Source organism: Lithobates pipiens, unplaced genomic scaffold, assembly GCF_037356315.1.
Source record: "Lithobates pipiens isolate NorthernLeopardFrog02 unplaced genomic scaffold, aLitPip1_a1.2 Scaffold_28, whole genome shotgun sequence".
Classification (NCBI taxonomy): Eukaryota; Metazoa; Chordata; class Amphibia; order Anura; family Ranidae; genus Lithobates; species Lithobates pipiens.
Genome location: NW_027507789.1, coordinates 181,109,287 through 181,130,750, shown reverse-complemented (window position 1 = coordinate 181,130,750; position 21,464 = coordinate 181,109,287). Strand labels below are relative to the sequence as shown.

The 21,464-nt window shown below is 48.8% G+C and overlaps 1 protein-coding gene across 2 annotated transcripts in view; it reads left to right on the top strand.

Annotated features, from left to right (window-relative positions):
* The window catches only part of ATXN7L3 (ataxin 7 like 3), a 68,452-nt gene extending 66,586 nt beyond the window's left edge, over positions 1-1,866 (top strand). For both annotated transcript variants that reach the window (XM_077460044.1, XM_077460043.1), the window contains exon 13: positions 732-1,866. In XM_077460044.1, coding sequence (XP_077316170.1) covers positions 732-880 — 149 coding nt within the window. In that variant the 3' untranslated portion in view covers positions 881-1,866. The remainder of the gene's footprint in view (positions 1-731) is intronic.
* The last annotated feature ends 19,598 nt before the right edge of the window (positions 1,867-21,464 follow it).

The window sequence follows — 21,464 nt, the reverse complement described above, 5'->3', positions numbered from 1 at the left end:
CCAACAAAAAGCTCAAATAGGGTTATGCAAACGGGATCTATCCAATAAAATGTTAAGGTGTAAGTATTAAGCCAAACAAAAGTTGAGAACACATGGGGAATGTGTATATGTGTGTGTATGTATGTGTGTGTATATATGTATAATATATATATATATATATATATATATATAATTTTTTTTTTTTTTTTTATCTCACTGATTGAAGCTTGAATGACTGAGGAAGGTGGATATGTCTTGTCATACATTTCACCTTTAGGTATCAAGCCTGTCAATTGCAGTATTGATTCAAGAATTAATACAAACCCACTATATTTACATTAGCGTTAAAACTATGTACCAGCAAAGCCCGTTGGATCCTAGGCTCAGGCTGTACACGAGGCCTTGACTTCTGCCCTTATTCAAGATCAGGCCATGCCAAGTGCTTGGCCCTTTCTAGACCAAAGTGTAATTTGGCAGCTTTTCTACTTTATGGTCCTGGAGTAAAACGGAAACCAGAAAGAAGTGCAGACCCATCACAATTTCCACTCTTTATTTATTTTTTGTAAGAGACTGTGACAGAGCTGAGCAATTGCTCTGGGCCATGCCTCTACTTTGTGCTGTTTTTCCAATTTTTATAAATCCTCTTCCATGGGTTAAATGATTTTATTTTATTTTTTTCTTCCCAATTGTCAGCAATAAATAACTTGTTCCATGTCTTTTTTTTTTTTTTTTTTTTTTTCCCTGCTTCCCAGGCACGAATAACTCAGACACTCGGAAACCCAAGAAGAAAAAGCCAAGTCATATCAGCATGGGCAGCGCAGGTGGTGGAGGTGCAAGTAAGAAAAAGAAGCCCAAAGCACCCGCCCCGCACACACCCGGAATGTACAGTGAACTCAACTGAGACAAAAGGACGTTGCAAGGCTATGGACCAGATGCTGGTGGGCCTGTTTGTACACAGGAGGTGCCCATCAGCTGCAAATGGCTAAAAACAGGCTCACTCCCCACCCCTCCCCCTCTTTCTCAAGTGATAAACCTTCTACTGTGAAAAAAAGCAGTGTCTGTATGACAGGATAACGTAATGCCTTATATAAGGCAGAGTACCAATCTCCATCAAGCTTTTTCTGACCTCTCCTTGTGCTGCCATGTTGTGTATGCCATGTCTCTGCTGCCTGGCTGCCGGTAATGTCATGCCCGATTGTGGAAACGTGGCTGTGGCAGAGTTGGGGGAGGGAAAACGGGAGGTGGGCCGTGCAGAATGGGAGGTCAAAATGGAGTTTCCTCCCTTCGTCAAAGTGTTAGACCTCTGCTGCTGTGTCATATAGTGACATCAGGTCTTTCAGCGGATAACTGGACCTTTTTTTCATTTTTTTTTTTTAATTTTTTTTTATATTATTTTTTTTTTTCATGAGACGACAGGGCTCTGCCCTCCCCGTGCTGTAACCCTCTCAACTCTGGAACTTTCTGGAATGCGAGGCTGTAAACTTGAAGACTTTAAAAAAAACAAAAAAAAAACAAACACACGTGACCTCATCACTTCAGGCACAAAGTGTTCTAGTTGTTGATGTGCGGGCCCTGGCGCCGGTCAGGGGCGGTGGCATCGAAGTGTATCTGCCTCCGGCAGATGGAGGGTATAAAAGGATATCTTGCACGTATTAAAAAGAAAAAAAAAATCACACTAAGTATTTCATTGCAAGCCCATGTGCTTCATTGTAAATGTGTATAATGGGTGCATCCATCACATTGTAATTTTTAACAAAGAGAATCATGTAAAGGCAAAGGGACTTTGGCCGCAGACGGGTAAAGGAAAGGTCATATTGCTGTAGGCGTAATCTGACAGTGTTCACACAGGTGATTGTTTTTGTTGTGATAAAGACAAATGAAATTGTATTCATTGTGTTTACTATGGTTGATGGGGAGGGCTGGGGTTGCGATGTGACTCGCTATGTCGCTAAAGCAGACCTGTCGCACTCTCAGGTAAGTAGAAATAATCCCCTAGTAGCTATGCTTAAGTGCCACGCTCCAGCTTTTTGGCTTTCTTCCTTGTTATCACAATAGGCACATTAGCCCCTGGAAAATGGGGAAAGTGATCTAAACCAAAGAACAGAATTGTAATATATTGCTGCTTACCAGATGCTGTGGCTGCAATCATTTTTCTTCACTTTTATTTTTTTTTTACCTTTTTGATCCTGCCGGTAACACACTTCCTGTCCTAGAGTGACGACGGTCCCTCACTGTACTGCATCACCATAGGATAGGACTACAGAACAGCTTCTCTTCTTTCATAACATGAGGAGTATGTTCTGTAGTTCCAATAGAACTGAGTACAATGCTAAATGAGTGAGCATTGGAGGTTATTGGCTCAAGATTTCTAGTATGGTCAGCAGGTACTTTTTTTCATTATTTTTTATTTTTTTTCTTCCTAAAAGTGGTTGTAAACCTGAGACGTGAAATATGAACAAAGTATGTATCTCTATCGCCGCCATCTCTCTCTCTCTCTCTCTCTCTCTCTCTCTCTCTCTCTCTCTCTCTCGCCGCCATCGCTCTCTCTCTCTCTCGCCGCCATCGCTCTCTCTCTCTCTCGCCGCCATCGCTCTCTCTCTCTCTCGCCGCCATCGCTCTCTCTCTCTCTCCGCCATCGCTCGCTCTCTCTATCGCCGCCATCGCTCGCTCTCTCTATCGCCGCCATCGCTCGCTCTCTCTATCGCCGCCATCGCTCGCTCTCTCTATCGCCGCCATCGCTCGCTCTCTCTATCGCCGCCATCGCTCGCTCGCTCTCTATCGCCGCCATCGCTCGCTCGCTCTCTATCGCCGCCATCGCTCTCTCGCTCTCTATCGCCGCCATCGCTCGCTCGCTCTCTATCGCCGCCATCGCTCTCTCGCTCTCTATCGCCGCCATCGCTCTCTCGCTCTCTATCGCCGCCATCGCTCTCTCGCTCTCTATCGCCGCCATCGCTCTCTCGCTCTCTATCGCCGCCATCGCTCTCTCGCTCTCTATCGCCGCCATCGCTCTCTCGCTCTCTATCGCCGCCATCGCTCTCTCGCTCTCTATCGCCGCCATCGCTCTCTCGCTCTCTATCGCCGCCATCGCTCTCTCGCTCTCTATCGCCGCCATCGCTCTCTCGCTCTCTATCGCCGCCATCGCTCTCTCGCTCTCTATCGCCGCCATCGCTCTCTCGCTCTCTATCGCCGCCATCGCTCTCTCGCTCTCTATCGCCGCCATCGCTCTCTCGCTCTCTATCGCCGCCATCGCTCTCTCGCTCTCTATCGCCGCCATCGCTCTCTCGCTCTCTATCGCCGCCATCGCTCTCTCGCTCTCTATCGCCGCCATCGCTCTCTCGCTCTCTATCGCCGCCATCGCTCTCTCGCTCTCTCTCTCTCTCGCCGCCATCTCTCTCTCTCTCGCTCTCTCTATCGCCGCCATCTCTCTCTCTCTCGCTCTCTCTATCGCCGCCATCTCTCTCTCTCTCGCTCTCTCTATCGCCGCCATCTCTCTCTCTCTCGCTCTCTCTATCGCCGCCATCTCTCTCTCTCTCTCTCTCTCTCTCTCTCTCTCTCTCTCTCTCTCTCTCTCTCTCTCTCCGCCATCTCTCTCTCTCTCTCTCTCTCTCTCCGCCATCTCTCTCTCTCTCTCTCTCTCTCCGCCATCTCTCTCTCTCTCTCTCTCTCTCCGCCATCTCTCTCTCTCTCTCTCCGCCATCTCTCTCATCTATCTCTATCAGGGGTATTAAATTAAAATTTTCTTCTGCCCGAGGTCCGAACCTCAAATCTGTGCCATGAAAGGTTGTAAACTTCTACTTTCCTTTTTTTTTGTGAGAGCCACACTCTCTGGTGCTTTTTGTTACTGTCTTCTCCACACACTCTGGTAATACTGTAAATGTCCCCATTAGTGTAGCCCCCCCCCCCCCCCCCTTACATCAGGTGCCCCTACCAATTCAATACATTGGGTGCCCCCTTAAGATTACCCCTATAAATCAGTTGCTACCATCAGAGTACCCCCTTATTTCAGGTGTCCTCATTAGAGTGCCCACTTACATCATTTGTCCCCATCAGAGTGACCCTTGACATATGTGTGTCCCCCCCCCCCCCCCAACATAATATATACACATTAGCTTACCTCCTTAACATATGTGCTTATCAGAGCGCCCCCCCCCCCCCCAACATGTTAAGGAGCATGTTAATGAGCACATCTTATGTTAAGGGGTACACTGCTAGGCACAACAAAATGTGCCCCTTAATAAGTTTACCTATCAGCATGCCCCTGTAAATATCACACGCCACATACCTTGAGGGCAGGCAGGGTGCGGGAGCCGCCAGAGGGCGTAGCTGCACTGGGAGTCTTGCTGAAGGGGCAAGGCATGCATATGATATCAAATCGTACCCCGTGGTCGAGGGGCGGATGCACATGCAACGTCATTGGTTACTGGGACTTGTCTCAATCCAGAGCACTAAGTGTCATTTCTGTCTGCTGCCTCTATCCTCTATCAGCATGAATCACTTCTGACAAGTTTTCCTTACACAAAAAGAAAACTGGTGACGAGAAGGGAGCCTCAGCTCAGCTCTGTTCCCGTGCGCTGTGTGAAAGGGGGGGGGGGGGGGGGTAGTGTTACTTCAGCGCTCTATCTACCCCTTTTTTCTGACAGTTCAGACAAACTTTATAAATTCTGGACTTTGAAGTGATGTCGAGAAGAGCGAGCTGCAGATAATCATATACAATGTATGTAGGAGTATTTGTTTCTTCTGTGGAGGCCAGTCACTTCACTGGGTGTATGTAAGGGTTTACAACCACTTTAATGCTTTCTGCTATATTTAACAGACAAAAAGAGCAAATAAGAAAAGTTAATTCTTAGAGTATAACGTCTGAGTATGACCCTCCCTATATCTACAGGGTTTTGTACTTCCTATGCCCATGCAGTATGTGTGCTTACAGCTGATGATGTTTCTGTCAGAAGATCCTGAGTGGCAAACGTTAGGTAATCACATTGTTGTGATTATACAGAGGTCCTATTGTAATCCTTTTTTTTTTTTTTTTTTTTTTTTTTTTTTTTTTTAGTAGGCTGCAACCTCATCAGGAACTAAAGCCGTTTTCTTTAGTCCATCTTGGTGATATCGCGCACTTTCATTGCTGGCTACAGGGTCAGATGGTCTTATTTCCCAAGAGTGTATATACAGACTACTTTCATTCCTATATGGTTTTTGATGTATGGCTACATTGTAATGTTTATTTTTTTAATGTCCTGATGTATAGAAGCTGCATTTTTATGTCTTTCAACGGCTACTTTTCAAAATTATCAGCACAGCATGTTTTTTTTACATTGCAGTTACCAAACCCAGTTGCATTCAAAGAAAACAAAACCTCTATTTCCTTGTGTAATGGCCTTAAATTGCACTAAAGCTTTATGCAAATACACTTAAAAAATACATGCATTTGTGTCTTCTAAAATGCCTGAATGTGTGCGTTCCCTAAACATATGGCCGTATAAAAATCACATTCACCTTTTAAAACAACTCATTCAGTTTAAAATAGAAATGAAAGGCAAAAAATTTGTATATAGATGGATATAAACATTTGTAAATACCTTTTTTTTTTTTTTTTTTTTTTTTCCCTCTTTCGTTCATTGACAGACACAGCGCTCCATTATTCCTAACCATAGGGTTATACCGCCCTCTCTGATATAGGCCTTCATTTTTTTTTTTCCCTGCCTAGTCAGGAGTAAGGACCTAGTTCCCTGCTGGGATCTCTAGTCCTGGGAATTTTTTTTATTTTCTTTTTTTTTCCTGGATTTTTCTCCGGTGCGATCTACAATCAACTGCCGGGCTGGACACTAAAATCCAGTCGTCTCCCCAGTCTGGGCAGTGAGCGCATGCATACTGCAGCTAGGCGCCAGGTTGGCTGCGACATAGCCCCACTGGACGGGGGGCTGGCCCTGTGAGTTAAACGTCTTGCAAAGTCGCATACGACCGGGTCTCGGCCTGAGTTGCAGCATTCCTCATGGATGACTGCCCCCCCCCCCATTTCGGTGGCGAGTGGATCTGTCTGGGAGTGTTGCCCACACGCTTCACTGGAACGGTAAGTACGGGGCCACCTCCTCTCCTTCCCTGGACATGGCATGAGGAATGGGTACTCCCTGGGGTGGTCGGTCTCTCCCAGGGTTCTCCTCCACCCCCCACCCTCCCTTCCCCGGGTGATGCCCAGGCTTCTGGCCTAGTTTTTTTTGGACACACTGCCCCCCCTCCCCACCCATGGGGTTGCTACTGGGGGGTATCCCTTGGTAGGAGGCAGGTGACCCAGGTGTCCGTGATCGGGGGACTGCCTGCGGCGGCCTTCCCATAATTTAGGCCGCGGCTTTGCGGGCCTACCGACCGGGTGTTGGGTGGGCAGCGGAGGCCGCCTCTTTCCGTTTTTTGGTCTCAGTCAGCACCCCCTGTGACGGGCCTCTCTTTTCAGTGGATTGGTCCGGTCACCCCTGCGGGCAGTGGTCGAAAACGTAGGCTGCAGCTTTGTAGCCTACCCAACCGGGTGCTGGGTGGGCGGCTCCTGGGCAGGCGGCGAAGACCACAACTTTATGTTTTTGAGTGTCCTCCCTCCGTTCAGCAGCTCGGATCGGTCTGGGTCCCCCTCACAGAGGGGTGCTCGATTGATGCCTTTCTGTGAGGGTGGGCCTTGGTGCCCCCCCCCCGTGAGGGGCCTCGGTCGGTTTTAAGGAGTCCCTCCTTCAGAACTGCACTGTTCCACCAGTAGTGGACCCCCCCCCCGTCTCTAGGCTGCTCAAGGCAACCATGATTCCAATAGAGGAATCTCTGGCTTCTAAAGATCCAGCTGACATACCTGGAGGGGGAACAGAATTCCCTTGCCTTTGCTGCATTGGCGGACCGTCTGCTATGCCTTTTGGCTGCAGTTCCCCTGGTTGCAGAACTCTTTTTCTCTTATATTCACTGACTGACACAGCTCCTCTCTTAGCCATTGGGTTGTTACGCCACCTTTAGGAGAAGACTAGGCATTACATGTTATGAAAAACTCAGAACTTTTAGTTCCGCGGTCCCTTAGGTAGCAACCCCTCAGCCTGCCATGCAGCCATCAGTTTTATTTTGCCTAGTGAAGGAGAAGGACCTAGGAACCCTAACGGGCCCATCCGTCCCTGTTTTTTCTGGAGAAGCTTGGCTTTTTGTGCAAGATGAAAGATCCTGTTATCTGCTATCAACAGCCGGCTGGGTGACAGGCTGGATATTCTTATCCTTGTAGTCTCCCCAGTCCAGCGAGCGTGTGCAGGTCGCAGCTATGCGCTAGGCCGGCCACGACATACCTCAGCTCCGGAGGTGGTCAGTGAGCTTTTATGCTCTGGGGCACACAAATATGACCGGGCTACTGATGTCTGCGTCAGTGTGCCGAGGCCAACAGCCACCCCGTACTGATCGGAGAGTGGGTCTGTGATAGAATGTCTCCCAGCTCTTCAGGACTGGTAAGTACAGCTCTCCCTGCCTTGGTGGGGCTGAGCAGCTGGGCATTCCCTGGGAGGTGAATTCGGGGGTCCCTTACCTCCCTCTCTTCTTTCCCTGTCCCTATCTTCCATCCCCCCTTCCCTGTGGGGGATGCTGCATACGGCTACTGAGTGGTGTGTGTGTGTGTCATGTGCAGGGGCTGCGCTGGCTGGCTGTGTCCTGAATTGTATTTTTTTTTTTTTCCATCTCCCTGGAGGTGCCTGCGAGGCCGTGTCTGTGATCTCATGCAGCGCTGATCACCATTTACTAGCTCTGCCCCTCGTGATTTTTCAGTGTCAGCGGCCATCTTAGGTATGGGCAAGGGAAAGCATGCTCTCCTGTATTTCGGTGGCTATTTTCCTAGTGCCTTATGTCCTTATACTGGACGCTTGGCAGCCATTTTCTTTGAGCCTGGGCACACTGCAGAACAGTTTCAGTGCCATTAGAAGCAGCTTTGAATGACACAGAGCGGATTCCTCTGCACCTGGGAGCTGACAGAGAGCACGGGCACTACTTGCTGGACAGTGCTGAACCTGTCAGGGTGGTGACTCCTGCGGGAAAGAGCCCCTCAGCAAGCAGCAGTAAGGAGGGCGGGACCATCACTGTCCTAAGTCCCCTTCAGGAAACTGGTGTTTCTTCCCCCCGAAAATCCAGGCAATTGCAACCGGTTCGCCTGCAGAAATTAGTTTGTTGCCAGGATCGAGGCGGTGCGTGGTCGCAAAGGTGCTAAAAAGCCCCCCCCCCCCTGGGGAGAGCTCTGACGCAGACTCGGGCCCTGCTGAGGCTGGTGACCCCTGCTCTGTTGAGGAGGCTGACCAGGATTGATCGGACAGCGAGGATGAGTCCCCGTCCGTGCGCAACAAAACGCTTGTTGGAGCACTTATCACAGCTGTGCGTGATACCCTGAAGATTCAGGAGCCAGCAGATCCCTCTGCTGATGTTGCGGTCCCTTTTGGGTCCCGTAAGCCAGCACGTTCACCTAAGGTGTTCCCGTATCTGACTTATTTTGACAAGTTAATTTACAAGGAATTCTGCTGTGGCTTTTGTGCGGGATCATGACCATGGGGATGCCGATCATTCTATTGACACCGGATGGGTTCCCCTCGGTCTGGGTGTGCCTGGTCACTGACGTTCCTTGGCATCTGCCTCTCGGGGAGGATCTACTAGCCAAAGGGCCATTCTTCCATCCTGTTTAATACCGTGTGTATGCTCCATCGAATATTTGCTGTTGGAATTTCCGCACACCAATGTTTGAGAGTAGGTTAACTTCACTTTGTTGTTGGAAAGTCAGCTCATGTGTACACAAGTCTGTCGCACAAAAGCTCATGCATGCTCAGAATCGAGCAGAAGGAGCCGCGCTGGCTATTGAACTTCCTTTTTCTCAGCTCGTTGTGCGTCTTGCTACGTCTCCACGTTCTCACGTTCGGCATTTTGGGCCAACATTTGTTTTGAAAAAATCCACGTTTGTGTTGTCGTGTATGCGGCATTAGAGTCGCCAGGTTTTAATGGCCTGGCAGTGATGAGCCAGGTGCTGCAGTTCCGACGCTGCTGGTGGCTATGGAGTCTACCTCCTCCCAGATGTGGAAAAAGCGCATATCCTGTGTTGTGTGGGGGTGTGTGTGGTGTTATTTTTTTTTATTATTTTTTTTTTATTTTTTTTTTTTTGTTATTCAAGGGGTTCAATGTCTGGTTCCACCAGTGTGGTCTCTTCTACAGCCGTGGGATCTGAACTTGGTGATTTTGGTTTTACAGAAGCCTCTCTCTCAATATATTTGGGAGATTACACTGCTTACTCGGTCCCGGAAGGTTGCCTCTTGGTGACTATCACCTCTGTTCACAGGGTGTCGGAAATGATGGCGTTATCTTGTGGTACACCTTGCCCAGTGTTACACAAGGTTAAGGTGGTGCTTCGCCCTTTTCCATTGTTCCTTCCTCGGATTTCCCTTTGAATAAGGACATTGTATTGTCTTCCTTGTGACCCTGGTGAACGCATCCTGAGGAATTTTCCTTATTTGCCTTATCTGCCTTGGATGTGGTTTGGGGGATTTGGGTGTATTTGGCAGCCACTGAGGCTTTTTATTTTTTTTTTTAAGGTCAGACCAGACTCGCTGTGGTCATGGACGGGCCAAGAAAGAAGCTATCTGCTTCTTCTGTGACTATTATTATGTATACCACCTAGGACTGCCCATAGCCAAGTCGTGTTTTTTTTTTTTTTTTTTTTTTTTTTTCTCTTCTCCTGCCTAGTGTCCTAGGGGGGGTGGTATAACCCTCTGGTTCTGAATAATGGAGCTCTGTGTCTCTCAATGAACTCAGACAAATGGATTTTACATGAAGTCAAAAATACCTATTTCTCCCCCCCCCCCCTTCCCTTTTTTTTTTTTTTTTTATAAGTCATTACATTCCTCTCAGCTGCATAAGAGCTGGAGGAGGAGAAGCCGCAATTAAACTGAGCTACTGAGCTTCCCAGTGAAGGTCTGTGCAGTGGGGGGCGTATCAGGACAGGTCTGATCATTGGAGAAGAGCAGGTTAAATTTCCAGCATAGCTAGAGAACTGATCACCTTCTGGGCCCCTGCTTAGTGTGGTCAGTTTTTAATAGGAAAGCAGGGGGGCTGGTAGGAACATCAGGAATTTCACATAAAGGAAGAAATACAAAGAGAGCAGACAAGCACATGGTACAGCAGGCACTGATCAGGAATGTACATTTAGTGTGGCAAAATTGCATATCTGGATAGAGTCACTAACCAGGCAGAAATCAGCAGGTTAGCTTACGTGGGGTTGATTTACTAGTACTGCAAAATCTGGTGCAGTTCTTCTTGGAAACCAATCGGCTTCCAGTTTTTGTTAAAAGCACAGCTGCATTTGCTTTTGCACTCCAGTTTTTTTTAGTAAATGGACCCCCATGTGCTATGCAAGAAGGTTCTTCTCCTTAATAGTATTTGCTGCAATCGCAGATATCAGGACTTGGTGGCATGGTAGGTGAACTGGGTTATTGTAGCTCCCAGTCCTGCTAAAGCTTGATGGCTGCTTTAAGCAGAACCTCCTCTTGTGGAGTTGAATAGCTTAAACTTTAAAGGATTTTAAGATTAGCCTTTCCAAGCTTAAACTCGTATGAAATAGCAGGCTAAATGCAGTTCAATACATCTAAATATACATTTGTGCAGAGTGGCCTAACTAGAACCTTCAGGGCCCCAATGCAAGAAACCATGAATGCCCCCCCCCCCCCCCTCCGATGGGGCCCTTTCCTCCGTGCTTGGTGGCGGAACAGGGCCCGGTTGCAAGCGGGTGGCTGCATGTAAAGGAACTCATTTCTCCATTTCACGCCGCTTCTCCACCTCTCCCTCCTGTAGGCGTTCAGCAGCTGCAGGAGGAAAATGGAGAGAGAGGTTCCTCTGTCGGTGTTTCTCAATCTTTTTCCAGTCAGGGCACCCTTTAAATACATCCCTAGGTGACTGGGGATGCACTGCAACCACCCTGCTACTATGTGCATTGCATGTAGTTGCAGCATAGTGATGATGCATTTAAAGGGGTTGTAAACCCTCGTGTTTTTTCACCTTAATGCATCCTGCATTAACACCTGGCACTGACTGCCCCCCCCCGTTTTACTTACCTGAGCCCTGGAACTTCACCAGGTGGAGATGCGCTCTTCCTTTGCCCGGGGTTCCCCGGCTCTTGATTGGATAGATTGATAGCAGCTCAGCCATTTGCTCCCGTTGCTGTTAATCAAATCCAATGACGTGGGCGTCGGGGGCTCCTGCAAGGTAACCCCCCCCCCCCCCACCCCGGGAGAGCGCTTCTCCTAGGGGTTATCTGATAAGAGGAGGAGCCATGAGAGCCGCGGAGGGACCCCCAGAAGACCAGGTTTGAGGCCACTCTGTGCAAAACGAGCTGCACAGTGAAGGTAAGTATGACATGTTTGTCATAAAAAAAAAAAATACGCAAACCTTTACAATTACATTAAGGGGTTAAAACAGGTGGTCAGGAGGCAACGTATTGCCTCTTTATTGGCTGTCAAATGCAATCGCTTTTCAGAGGAACAGCATTTTTTTTTTTTTTTTTTTGCTGGTACTTTTGAACAAGCAAGAAAAAAAATCAGTTCTGATTGTACACATATGGGGTAGGGCTGGGGAAAAAAATCTATTTAAATCGAGTTGAGCGGCCAAATCGATTCAAATTTTCAGCAAATCGCTTTTTTTCGTTTTTTTTTTAAAAAAAATTTCCACCAGGATCGGCGCTGACACCGCATCGGTCCTGAGGAGCTGCGGGCAGAAAATCGCCCAGCTCTAATATGGGGAGGGGGGAGGGGGCAGGGCAGGATTAAATGTGCATACATACATCTAAATTGCGGCAGCTGGTGCTCCAAATTTTTGGGGGGGCACAAAAAATGTAGAAAAAATAAATCATCAAATGCTGCTACTGTGCCCAACAAACATTGCTACTGTGCCATTAATTGCAGCCACTGTGCCATCAAACGCTGCCACTGTGCCAAACACTGCCTGCCACTGTGCCAAACTCTGCCAGTGTGCCATCAAATGCCCCCAGTGTGCCCCCCGCTTGCTCGCCATCTGCACACATGCACATGCACATACACGCACAAATGTACATAACACGTGCAGAAACTGGAACCATTAAACAGTCTTTCAACTTGGGATCAGAGGATTGGGATGGAGGTTCAGGTACACTCAATGTCAAAGTCTATAAACGTTAAAGAACTTGCTTACTTTGCATCCAGAGAATAGCCATTTGTAGCTGGATGAACACTCAAGTTGGACAGTCCCTCTCTCACAAGGCCTAGCAGATAGAGATGGCCTTGCGGTTCATCCGGCGGTCGGTTCGCGGTGAACTTTGCTCGTTCGCAATTCGCCAAACCGGCGGACTTATGTCGCTATTCGTGACGGCCATAGTCGTTTACATTGTGAAGCACTTTGACCCATGACACATCCATCATGGGGTACAGGACAGCCAATTGAGACATTTCAGCACATGGACATACCCCCTACCCCATAAATAGACCTGATCTGGCGGCCATTTTACATTCTGTCTTTTGTCAGTGTAGGGAAAAGACGCTGTGTGGAGCAGGGACAGTCAGTCTGTAATAACTAGCTATTACTATTATGCCCACAAAAGTCCTTTTAAGGACTGGTATAGGTGTACAGTATATAGGGTTGTAATACACTTATAATATACTTTCTTTCAAAGATAGAAAGCATATTATAGTGCACTGCAGTGCTGACCGATTCTGCAGCTGTCTTTTCTCAGTGTAGGGATAGAGTTTGCTGTTTGGAGCAGGGACAGTCTGTAATTCACTAGCTAGCTACTATTAGGCCCACAAACGTCCTTTTAAGGACTGGTATAGGTGTACTATTTGGTGTGCAGTGTATAGGCGTGTAATACACGTATAAAATGCTTTCAAATATAGAAAGCATAGTATAGTGCATTTCTACTATGTAGCATTGTGACTGCTGAGCGGTTCTTCTTTAGCGATACTACAAAGAGTGACAAACGCAATTAGAAAAAAGTATTATAACTAGTGTGATAGACCAGTGGCCCCCCAAAATGACAGATTGAAGCGGGGTGTTTATATACCTTCTTCCACATATACTGCACTTCTCTAGAGACTTTTGTCACAGGGTCATTTAAAAAATGACAGGCAGAGGAAGAGGCAGGCCCTTCTGCGGGGGTGGTAGGGGTAGGGCAGGAGCAACAGGCTTGAGTCGAAGTGGGAAATTGCAGAAGGTGCATTAAATTACGTCAAAGGACGCGCCAGACTTGGTTGAGTGGCTCACTCAGCCTTAGCCCTTGTACACACGGTTGGAGAATCCGTCGGAATGTGTCCTATCGGACCGTGTTGTCGGATAATCCGACTGTGGTATGCATCGGACTGATTCCGTCGGACCCAATTTTCCAACTTGTTGGAAATATTTTCCGACCAACTAGTGCGATTGGACATACTCCGATCATGTGTAGAGAATTTTGATCGGACCAAGTGCCACGCATGCTCAGATCAAATTCCTACATCAAAGCTATTGGCTACTAGTCTGAACGTAGTCCCATCGTAAAGAAATTACGTCATCACGTTCTGAATGATCGGATTTTTCGACAACTTAGTCTGACCGTGTGTATGCAACAGTTTCGGACAAGATCCGACGGGCAAAATCCGACAGATTTGGTTGTCAAAATCTCTGACCGTGTGTACAGGGGCTTACTCTTCTGCACCCTCCTCATCCTCTCGATCTGCACCCTCTTCACTCTCTGCTGTGTGCACCCCCAAAGACGCTACCACCAACACCATATACCCTCCATTTGAGTCACAGGAATTATTTTCCGATCCTTCACAAGACCTTTCCGATTTCCCATTCTTGGCATTTGATCAGGAAGAGGAGGTAGCAACAACTGCCACTCGGCAGTCTGACAACAGTACCCAGATCAGCCCGAGGAGGAGGTTGGTCCCCGCTGTTGCTGCCTACTCCGAGATCTCTAATTATAGCGGTGGGGAAGGTGACGTCGATGATGACGTGTCTAGGGACGTCACGTGGGTGCCCACAAGAGAGAAAGAGGAGGGGAGTTCAGAGGGAGAGATGGACCAGCAGATAGGGGAGCAGGTGGAACTTAGATTGCACAGGAGGGACAAAGCAGACTGCTAATGTATCAGGAGCAAGGCATCAACCATGTACGGTCACATCTGGCGCAGCCAGGACGCCGGCACATGGCTCCGCAGTGTGGGTTTTTTTTTAACGTGTGCGCTGCTGACAATAGTGTTGCCATCTGTAGCCAACGCATAAGTTGCGGTAAGCCCAACACTCACCTAGGGACGACCGCCTTAAGAAGGCACATGAGCTGCCATCACCAAGCCCAGTGGGAGCAATGGAACCCACAAAGCAACACTCCAGACTCTCACCATCCAGCCTCTCACCATCCAGCCTCTTCTACCTCTTCTCCTCTTTCCTCAGAATTGTCCTCCACTCCACCTTCCATCATGCCGTCCTAACGTTTTTCTGGAAAAAGGCAGGCTTCCGTGGGCCAAATGTTCGAGTGTAAAAAAATGATAATCCTCTTGCCCAACGGTTGACCACTGGCTTGTCAGAACTGATCGCCCGCCAACTACTGCCATATAAACTGGTGGACTCGGAGGCCTTTCGAAAATTTGTGGCCATTGGAACACCACAATGGAAGGTCCCAGGAAGGAAGTATTTCTCACGGAAGGACATCCCAGAGCTATATGGCCATGTTCAGCGGCAAGTGAATGCATCTCTGGCACACAGTGTTGGTGCCAAGATAAATCTGACCACAGACATGTGGTCTAGCAAACATGGACAGGTAAGGTATATCACTTTTACTGCCCACTGGGTGAACCTTCTGACGGCCGTCAAGCATGTAACCCGTGGCACCTGTGTAGATTTGGTTTTACCGCCACTGATTGCATGCAGGCCTGGCTCTTCTTCTCCTCCTACTCCATCCTCCTCGGCTGACTCCTCCTTTTCTGCTGCTCGCGTCTCTTCCGCTGCGCCGCCCAAGCTCCCCAGAACCTATTCGACATGCCAGGTGAGACGTTGCCATGCTGTGAGGCGTCTGTTGTGCCTGGAAGCCAAGAGCCACACTGGCCCTGCACTCATTTCAGCTTTGCGTTCACAGGCAGATCAGTGGCTAACACTGCTCAATTTCACAGTTGGTAAAGTGGTGTGTGACAATGGTGCCAATCTGCTTAGCGCATTGAAATGGCAAAATTACACACGTGCCATGCATGGCACACATCTTAAACTTGGTCGTGCAATGATTCGTTGTCAAATACCCTGGGGTCCAGGACATCTTGCGGCAGGCAAGGAAAATCTCGGCCCATTTCAGAAGATCTTACACAGCCATGGCTCGCCTTGCTGACATTCAGTGGCGGGACTATCTGCCGGTCAGACGTCTTATTTGTGATTGCCTGACACGATGGAACTCAAACTTCTATATGCTTGATAGGCTGCTCCAGCAGAAATGTGCAGTGAAAGACTACCTGTACGAACTCTGCTGCAGAACAGGTTCTGGGGAGCTTGGTTTTTTTCACCACGCCAGTGGCTGCTCATGCGTGACACATGCAGACTTCTGAGGCCATTTGATGAGATCACCAAACTGGTCATGCAGGAGCAGGAAGATGAAGTCGCAATGCTGGATGAATTCCCACGGGGGCTACTCTATCTGAGACAAGTCAACAACAGGAGTCAGAGGAGGATGGTGCCGGGGCAGATGAGGAGGAGCAAGAAGAGCATGCTTTAAACCTTTCTGGGATCCCTGTTATTGTCCGTGGATGGGGGGAGGAGGACAACATTATCCTGGCTGGTGAGCAGGAGCCAGGCCACCACAATGCTTCCAGTTTATTGCAAATGGGGGCCTTCATGCTCCAGTGTTTTAACAGGGACCCCCGTATAAAAAGCATAAAGGTCAAGGACCAGTACTGGGCGGCAACGTACTTAGACCCCCGGTACAGACACAAAATGGCGGAAATGTTACCACCATCACAGAGGGCTGTCGGAATGGAGCACTTCCAGGCCTTGCTCAGGGAAATGCTGCATTCTGCTTTTGTGTGCGCTGGCAGAGGAATTCCCACTCCCAGAGAAAGAGTTGTGGGTACCAATCCAACAGCGCCTGCAAGAAGAGGGCGGTTTGAAGATGTGTTGGTCACGTCTGATATGAGATCATTTTTTCAGTCGACCCATCGACCGGTGTCATCCGGATCCAACATCAGGGAACGCCTAGACCAGGCATGTCTAAAGTCTGGCCGCGGGCCAATTGCGGCCCGCGGTCCAGTTTTGAAAGGCCCGCCTGGCTGTCAGATGAGCGATCCCCTGCCGAGCTGTACATCGGCACTATGAGAAGCTCCTCAGCCCCGAAAGTGAAAGTAAAATGCAGAGGAGTGTGCTGTGCTCTTTGCTTCCCCCTACAGTGCAGTACCCGGCTGAATGAGGAAACTGGAAAGGTACTGTACTATGCTAGCAGTTACATTTGTTTTAAAAGTGTGTTATACGTGTGTGTGTGTGTGTGTGTGTCTGTATGTATGTTACTTTTAATCCAGACCCCCCCCCCCCCCCCCATTCCTGTACTATCAGAACTGCTTTTGTAGGGCTTGTGTGTGATAGCAGCCAGGACTGCTGCTCCTCTGCAAAGCAATCCATGCACAGATCGCTTTTCAGATGCATTTGAAAGGCGGTAAAGAGGCATTATGTTGCCTCCTCACCACCTGTTTTAAGCCCGTAAATGCAGCATCACTATACTACAACTGCAATGCACACAGTTGTGGGGTAGTTGCAGTGCAGGCCCATTCACCCTGGATATACCTTCAGCTGCAGCCATATCATGTGTACACCCCCAGCTGTTCCCTCTGCAGCTAAAGGGGGAGAAGTTGGGGGTGGTAAAAACAGCGTAACCATGTAGTTTTACTGCCCCTCCAACCTGACATGTGAACAAGCCCTTGGTTCACATCTGTGTGGCTGCGTGTAGGGAAGCCCATTCATTTCATACTCACAAAAATGCAGGGAAAGAAGTCCCCAATCTTCTTTTTTTTTTTTTTTTTTTTTTTATTGAACTGTACCATAAGAACCCCACGTTTTCCAATGTGTGGGGTACCATTAAGAATTGTACCCCTAAAGAGCAGAGGGAAGAGAATTCTTGCTGGGCAGTGTATTAGTGCTTGAACGAACACGCAGACAGAATTTTAATGGTTCAATGGTCTGCCCTCGTACATGTTCACTTCATCAAATCTGGCCCTCTTTGGAAAAAAGTTTGGACACCCCTGGCCTAGATCAACAGGTGTCTGACTACATTGGGTTAACGGTCAATGTGGACGCTCTGAGAAGTGATGAACCCCTGAACTACTGGGTGGGCAAGCTTGACCTCTGGCCAGAGCTTGCACAATTTGCAATGGACCTGTTGGCTTGCCCCTCGTCCAGTGCCTTTTCCGAAAGGACGTTCAGCGCAGCAGGGGGGATCGTGACCGATAAATGCACTCGCCTAGCTCACGACAGTGTTGACTACCTCACGTTTTTAAAAATTAATGAGGCATGGAATTCAACACATGTGACCAGTAGACCATGTATAGGCATAACTCTATAAACGATCTATATAATCTAGCACATGGACCTTTTTTCTACTTTTGGCTCACTTGTACAAAAAAAAGCACACCGTACTATATGCCCGTATCCTCCTGTTTGAAGAGGTTGAACGGTGTCATTTTTGGATCCCGCAGCGAGTTGCTGGTGTCAGTGCTCTCTATCTCGGTGCTGGTGTCAGTGCTCTCTATCTCGGTGCTGGTGTCAGTGCTCTCTATCTCGGTGCTGGTGTCAGTGCTCTCTATCTCGGTGCTGGTGTCAGTGCTCTCTATCTCGGTGCTGGTGTCAGTGCTCTCTATCACGGTGCTGGTGTCAGTGCTCTCTATCACGGTGCTGGTGTCAGTGCTCTCTATCACGGTGCTGGTGTCAGTGCTCTCTATCACGGTACTGGTGTCATTGCTCTCTATCTCTGTGCTGGTGTCAGTGCTCAGTATCTATCGCGGTGCTGGTGTCAGTGAGGGAGATAGCAGCGGAGAAGCCAATCAGCAGGCAGTGCCAGCACCATGGCTGAGGATCAGCACTGGACTGGCACCTCCGAACCACCACAGTGGAGCCCTGCATAGGTGGGGGTAAGGGCCGGGCAGAGGGAGGGGTCAGGGGCTCAAGCACAGGTTGGCACACTGGGCCACTGGCACAGGACTGCGCTGCCCTGACTGTGGCACTGATCATCTCCTGCACCCCCTTCATAGCCTGGCCTGACCTTGCCTCTCCTCCATGGCCTTCATGTGCTCCTGAATTTACAAAATTTCACAGATAAAAAAAGAATGCTTGTCGTTGTCAATCCTAGATTCACTTAATACTTCTGGTATGTCAGTGTTGTGGGACTATGTGTGCAGAGCTAGTAAGTATTTTGTGGCTGAAAATATGACCTGGAGGTTTTTAAGGTTCGCCTGCCATTAAAGTGAATGGGGTCCGCCGCGAACATGTGGTTCGCAAACATTTGGGCACGATCGCGTTCGCGAAACGTCCCATCGGAAGTTCTTCCATCACTACTAGCAGCCAACAAGGTGCTTATTCAGGAACAAAGTCTTTGTCACAGACGTTGCAGAACACGTAGGAAACTAAGCTGTAGAACACATGTAGATACCTGTTTATTTCAGCCAGCTTGGCGATATCCACAAGACCGGATTCTCTCGGTTACTTCAGCCCTTCCAGGCTCTTGTTAAGAAAACCAAACTCACAAGAGTCCTCCCCTGGAATGCTTGAAGTACAATGGGTCTCTCCCGAACCAGAGACGGCACCCAACCACCTCAGAATCCTTCTTTAGTTTCCCTGCCTCGGGCTAGCCAGCCCCGAGGCATCAAAGTCAGGTGGATCTGCAACCCAGGCCATAGCCTTCCTGGGGGCTGGTCAGGAGGACCAGGACCAAGTAGTCGGCACATCATACTGGACCGGAACCCCGGACCGCGTGACGTCCATATCTTAAATACCCTCTCCCAGAGGGCACAGCGAGAGGACCACTCCCACTGACCTGGCTCCGAAAAAGAGTAACTTAAGCGCCTGACCAGACCATAGTTTCACGCCTGCCACGAGACGGTGTCCCCTGTGGCCAGGCTGAACATCTCACAGCCCAGTCAGACTAATACAGAAGTCAAATTTAGAAAAATGGACCCAAATCAAACCGTAGCTTGGGTAAAGTTTTAACTTAGAAAAACACACAGCGCATGCTCTTCAGGAGCCCGCCACTAGAGCAGAATGTTTTGAAAATGATCGAAGCAGCAACATTTGCTAACTATATTTACCATAATAAAGTGATAAAGACTGATCATTTCATACCGTTGGTTGTATAGATGGCAAATGTGCAGCCTCAGTGTGTATTTAGTCAATTGGTTCAACCAAACCTACTCTTATTACCCCAAAACTCACTCCAGCCTCTTCTAATCGAGAGATCATAGCTGCTCACTCTTGATCTGCAGAGTAGCTAATTTTAGTGGGTAGGAATGTTATATTCTTGTTAGAATAAACATGAACACCCTCATTACCCCCTGGGCTGAATTAAATTATGTGCTGCTATTAGAAAGACCTGTGCTATGACTGTCCTAGAGCTGCATTGGTGTCAATGGCTGGTTTTAACATTGTATTACCTCTTACCTAGAGAAGCATCTCAGAGCTGCAGGAGAGTGTGAGGTCCTGACCTCCCCAAGCCTTCAGAGATACACCCTGAGGAGCGGAGTCTGTGTAAGAAGAGAAAAGCCTCTTATTTGTCATTCATTTGATGCCTATTAGAATTGTATTTTTATTTTTTTGTAAGGGCTTCCTCTTTCAGTAAAAACAGTTGGTCTATCGCAGGGTTTAAAGTTGTGTCCAATAATGTCCATGACCCTGCATGACTCTGTTCTATGTTAGTGTTCTCTCCAGACTCCCTTCTAGGAAAGCTGCCATCTCTGCTCTGCTCTAAACTCGCATTACTGCATCCTTGCCAGTGCTACTTGACTGGCTGTCGTTTAATTATCTGATACCAGTGCTTAGAATCCCTGGTTTAGAGCAGTGGTTCTCAACCTCAGTCCTCCAGTAACCCCAACGGGCCATGTTTTGGGAACTTCCCTTAGATAAAATAGCTCTTCTCTTTCGTTCACTGACTGACACAGCTCCATTAATCTTGACCATAGGGTTGTTACGCCACCTTCAGGAGAGGACTAGGCAGAACATGTTATACATGTGAAAAAACAGAACCGGGGGCAGTCCCTCCAGTAACATCCCCTCAGCCTGCCTCCAGCTCAGTTTTTTTCTGCCTAGTGAAGGAGATGGACCTAGGAACCCTGCGGGACCATCGGTCCTGGGATTTTTTTTTGCAGTAGCCAGGGGTTCCAGGGGGGGGGGGGCCTCTCACCTGGATGGGGGGCTGCGCTGGGTGTCTGTGTCCCTGGGTGTCTGTAGTCTCCCCACTGGGTGTCTGGAGGTCTGCATATGCTGATCGCCATAGTGCTGTTCTACTGCCATTTCAACTGTCTTTTTCCCTGTGTACAGTTGTTTGTTGGCCATGTTTGGTGTGCCTCAGTGGAAAGCATTGTCAGGAGCCATTTTTCTGTAGTTTGGTGGCAATTTTCCCTTTGATTATGTCCCTTATACTGGGCGGCCATTTTGTTGTAGCCCAGCATGGTTTTTATGCTCAGCGCTGGTCCCTCCTGCTCAGAACAGCACGGTTTCTCACTCAAGACACCTGGGAGCTGACACAGGATGCAGGCACTTGTAGCTAACGGCGCAGAACTCTGTCAGGGTGGTGAGTCCTGCGGTGGGGGCCCCTCGGTCTGCAGCAGCTAGGAGGGTGGGACTGTGCACCTGTCCTAAGTCCCCAAGGGTGGCAGACAGGGTGGCTCAACATGGCTTCAGAAACTGAGATTTCTTCTCCCGAACTCCCTGCAACTGCAACCGGCTCATCTGCAAACAGTGCAGTGCCTTTGGACGGTTTGTCGGCGGTCCTTAAAATGTTCATTACCAGGGTGGAGGCGGTGTGCGGGCGCAAAGGTGGTAAAAAGCGCCCCCTGCCCCCGTCCTCCGGGGAGATCTCTGATGCAGACTCTGGGCCCGCGGCTGAGACTGGCGGCCCCCTGCTCTGTTACTTCAGATGGCGCTGACCGGGACTGATCGGAGGATGAGTACCCGTCTGGGTCCACGCAAGAAAAATGCTAGTTGGAGCACTTATCACAGCTGTGGGTGATACCCTGAAGATTTACTATACAGCAGGTCCTTCCGCTGAAGTAGCAGTCCTTTTGGGTCCTGTAAGCCAGCCAGGGCACCTAAAGTGTTTCCGTATCTGACTTATTTTGATAAGTTCTTATACAAGGAACGGGAGCGGCCGCAGCGGACCTTTTCGGTCCCAAAAAGCATGGCGATGCATTATCCCTTGGTGGAGAGCCGCCTTAAATAATGGTCGGCTCCTCCGGTCATGGACCCCCAGTATCCAGGTTAAATAAAGTAACCACGAT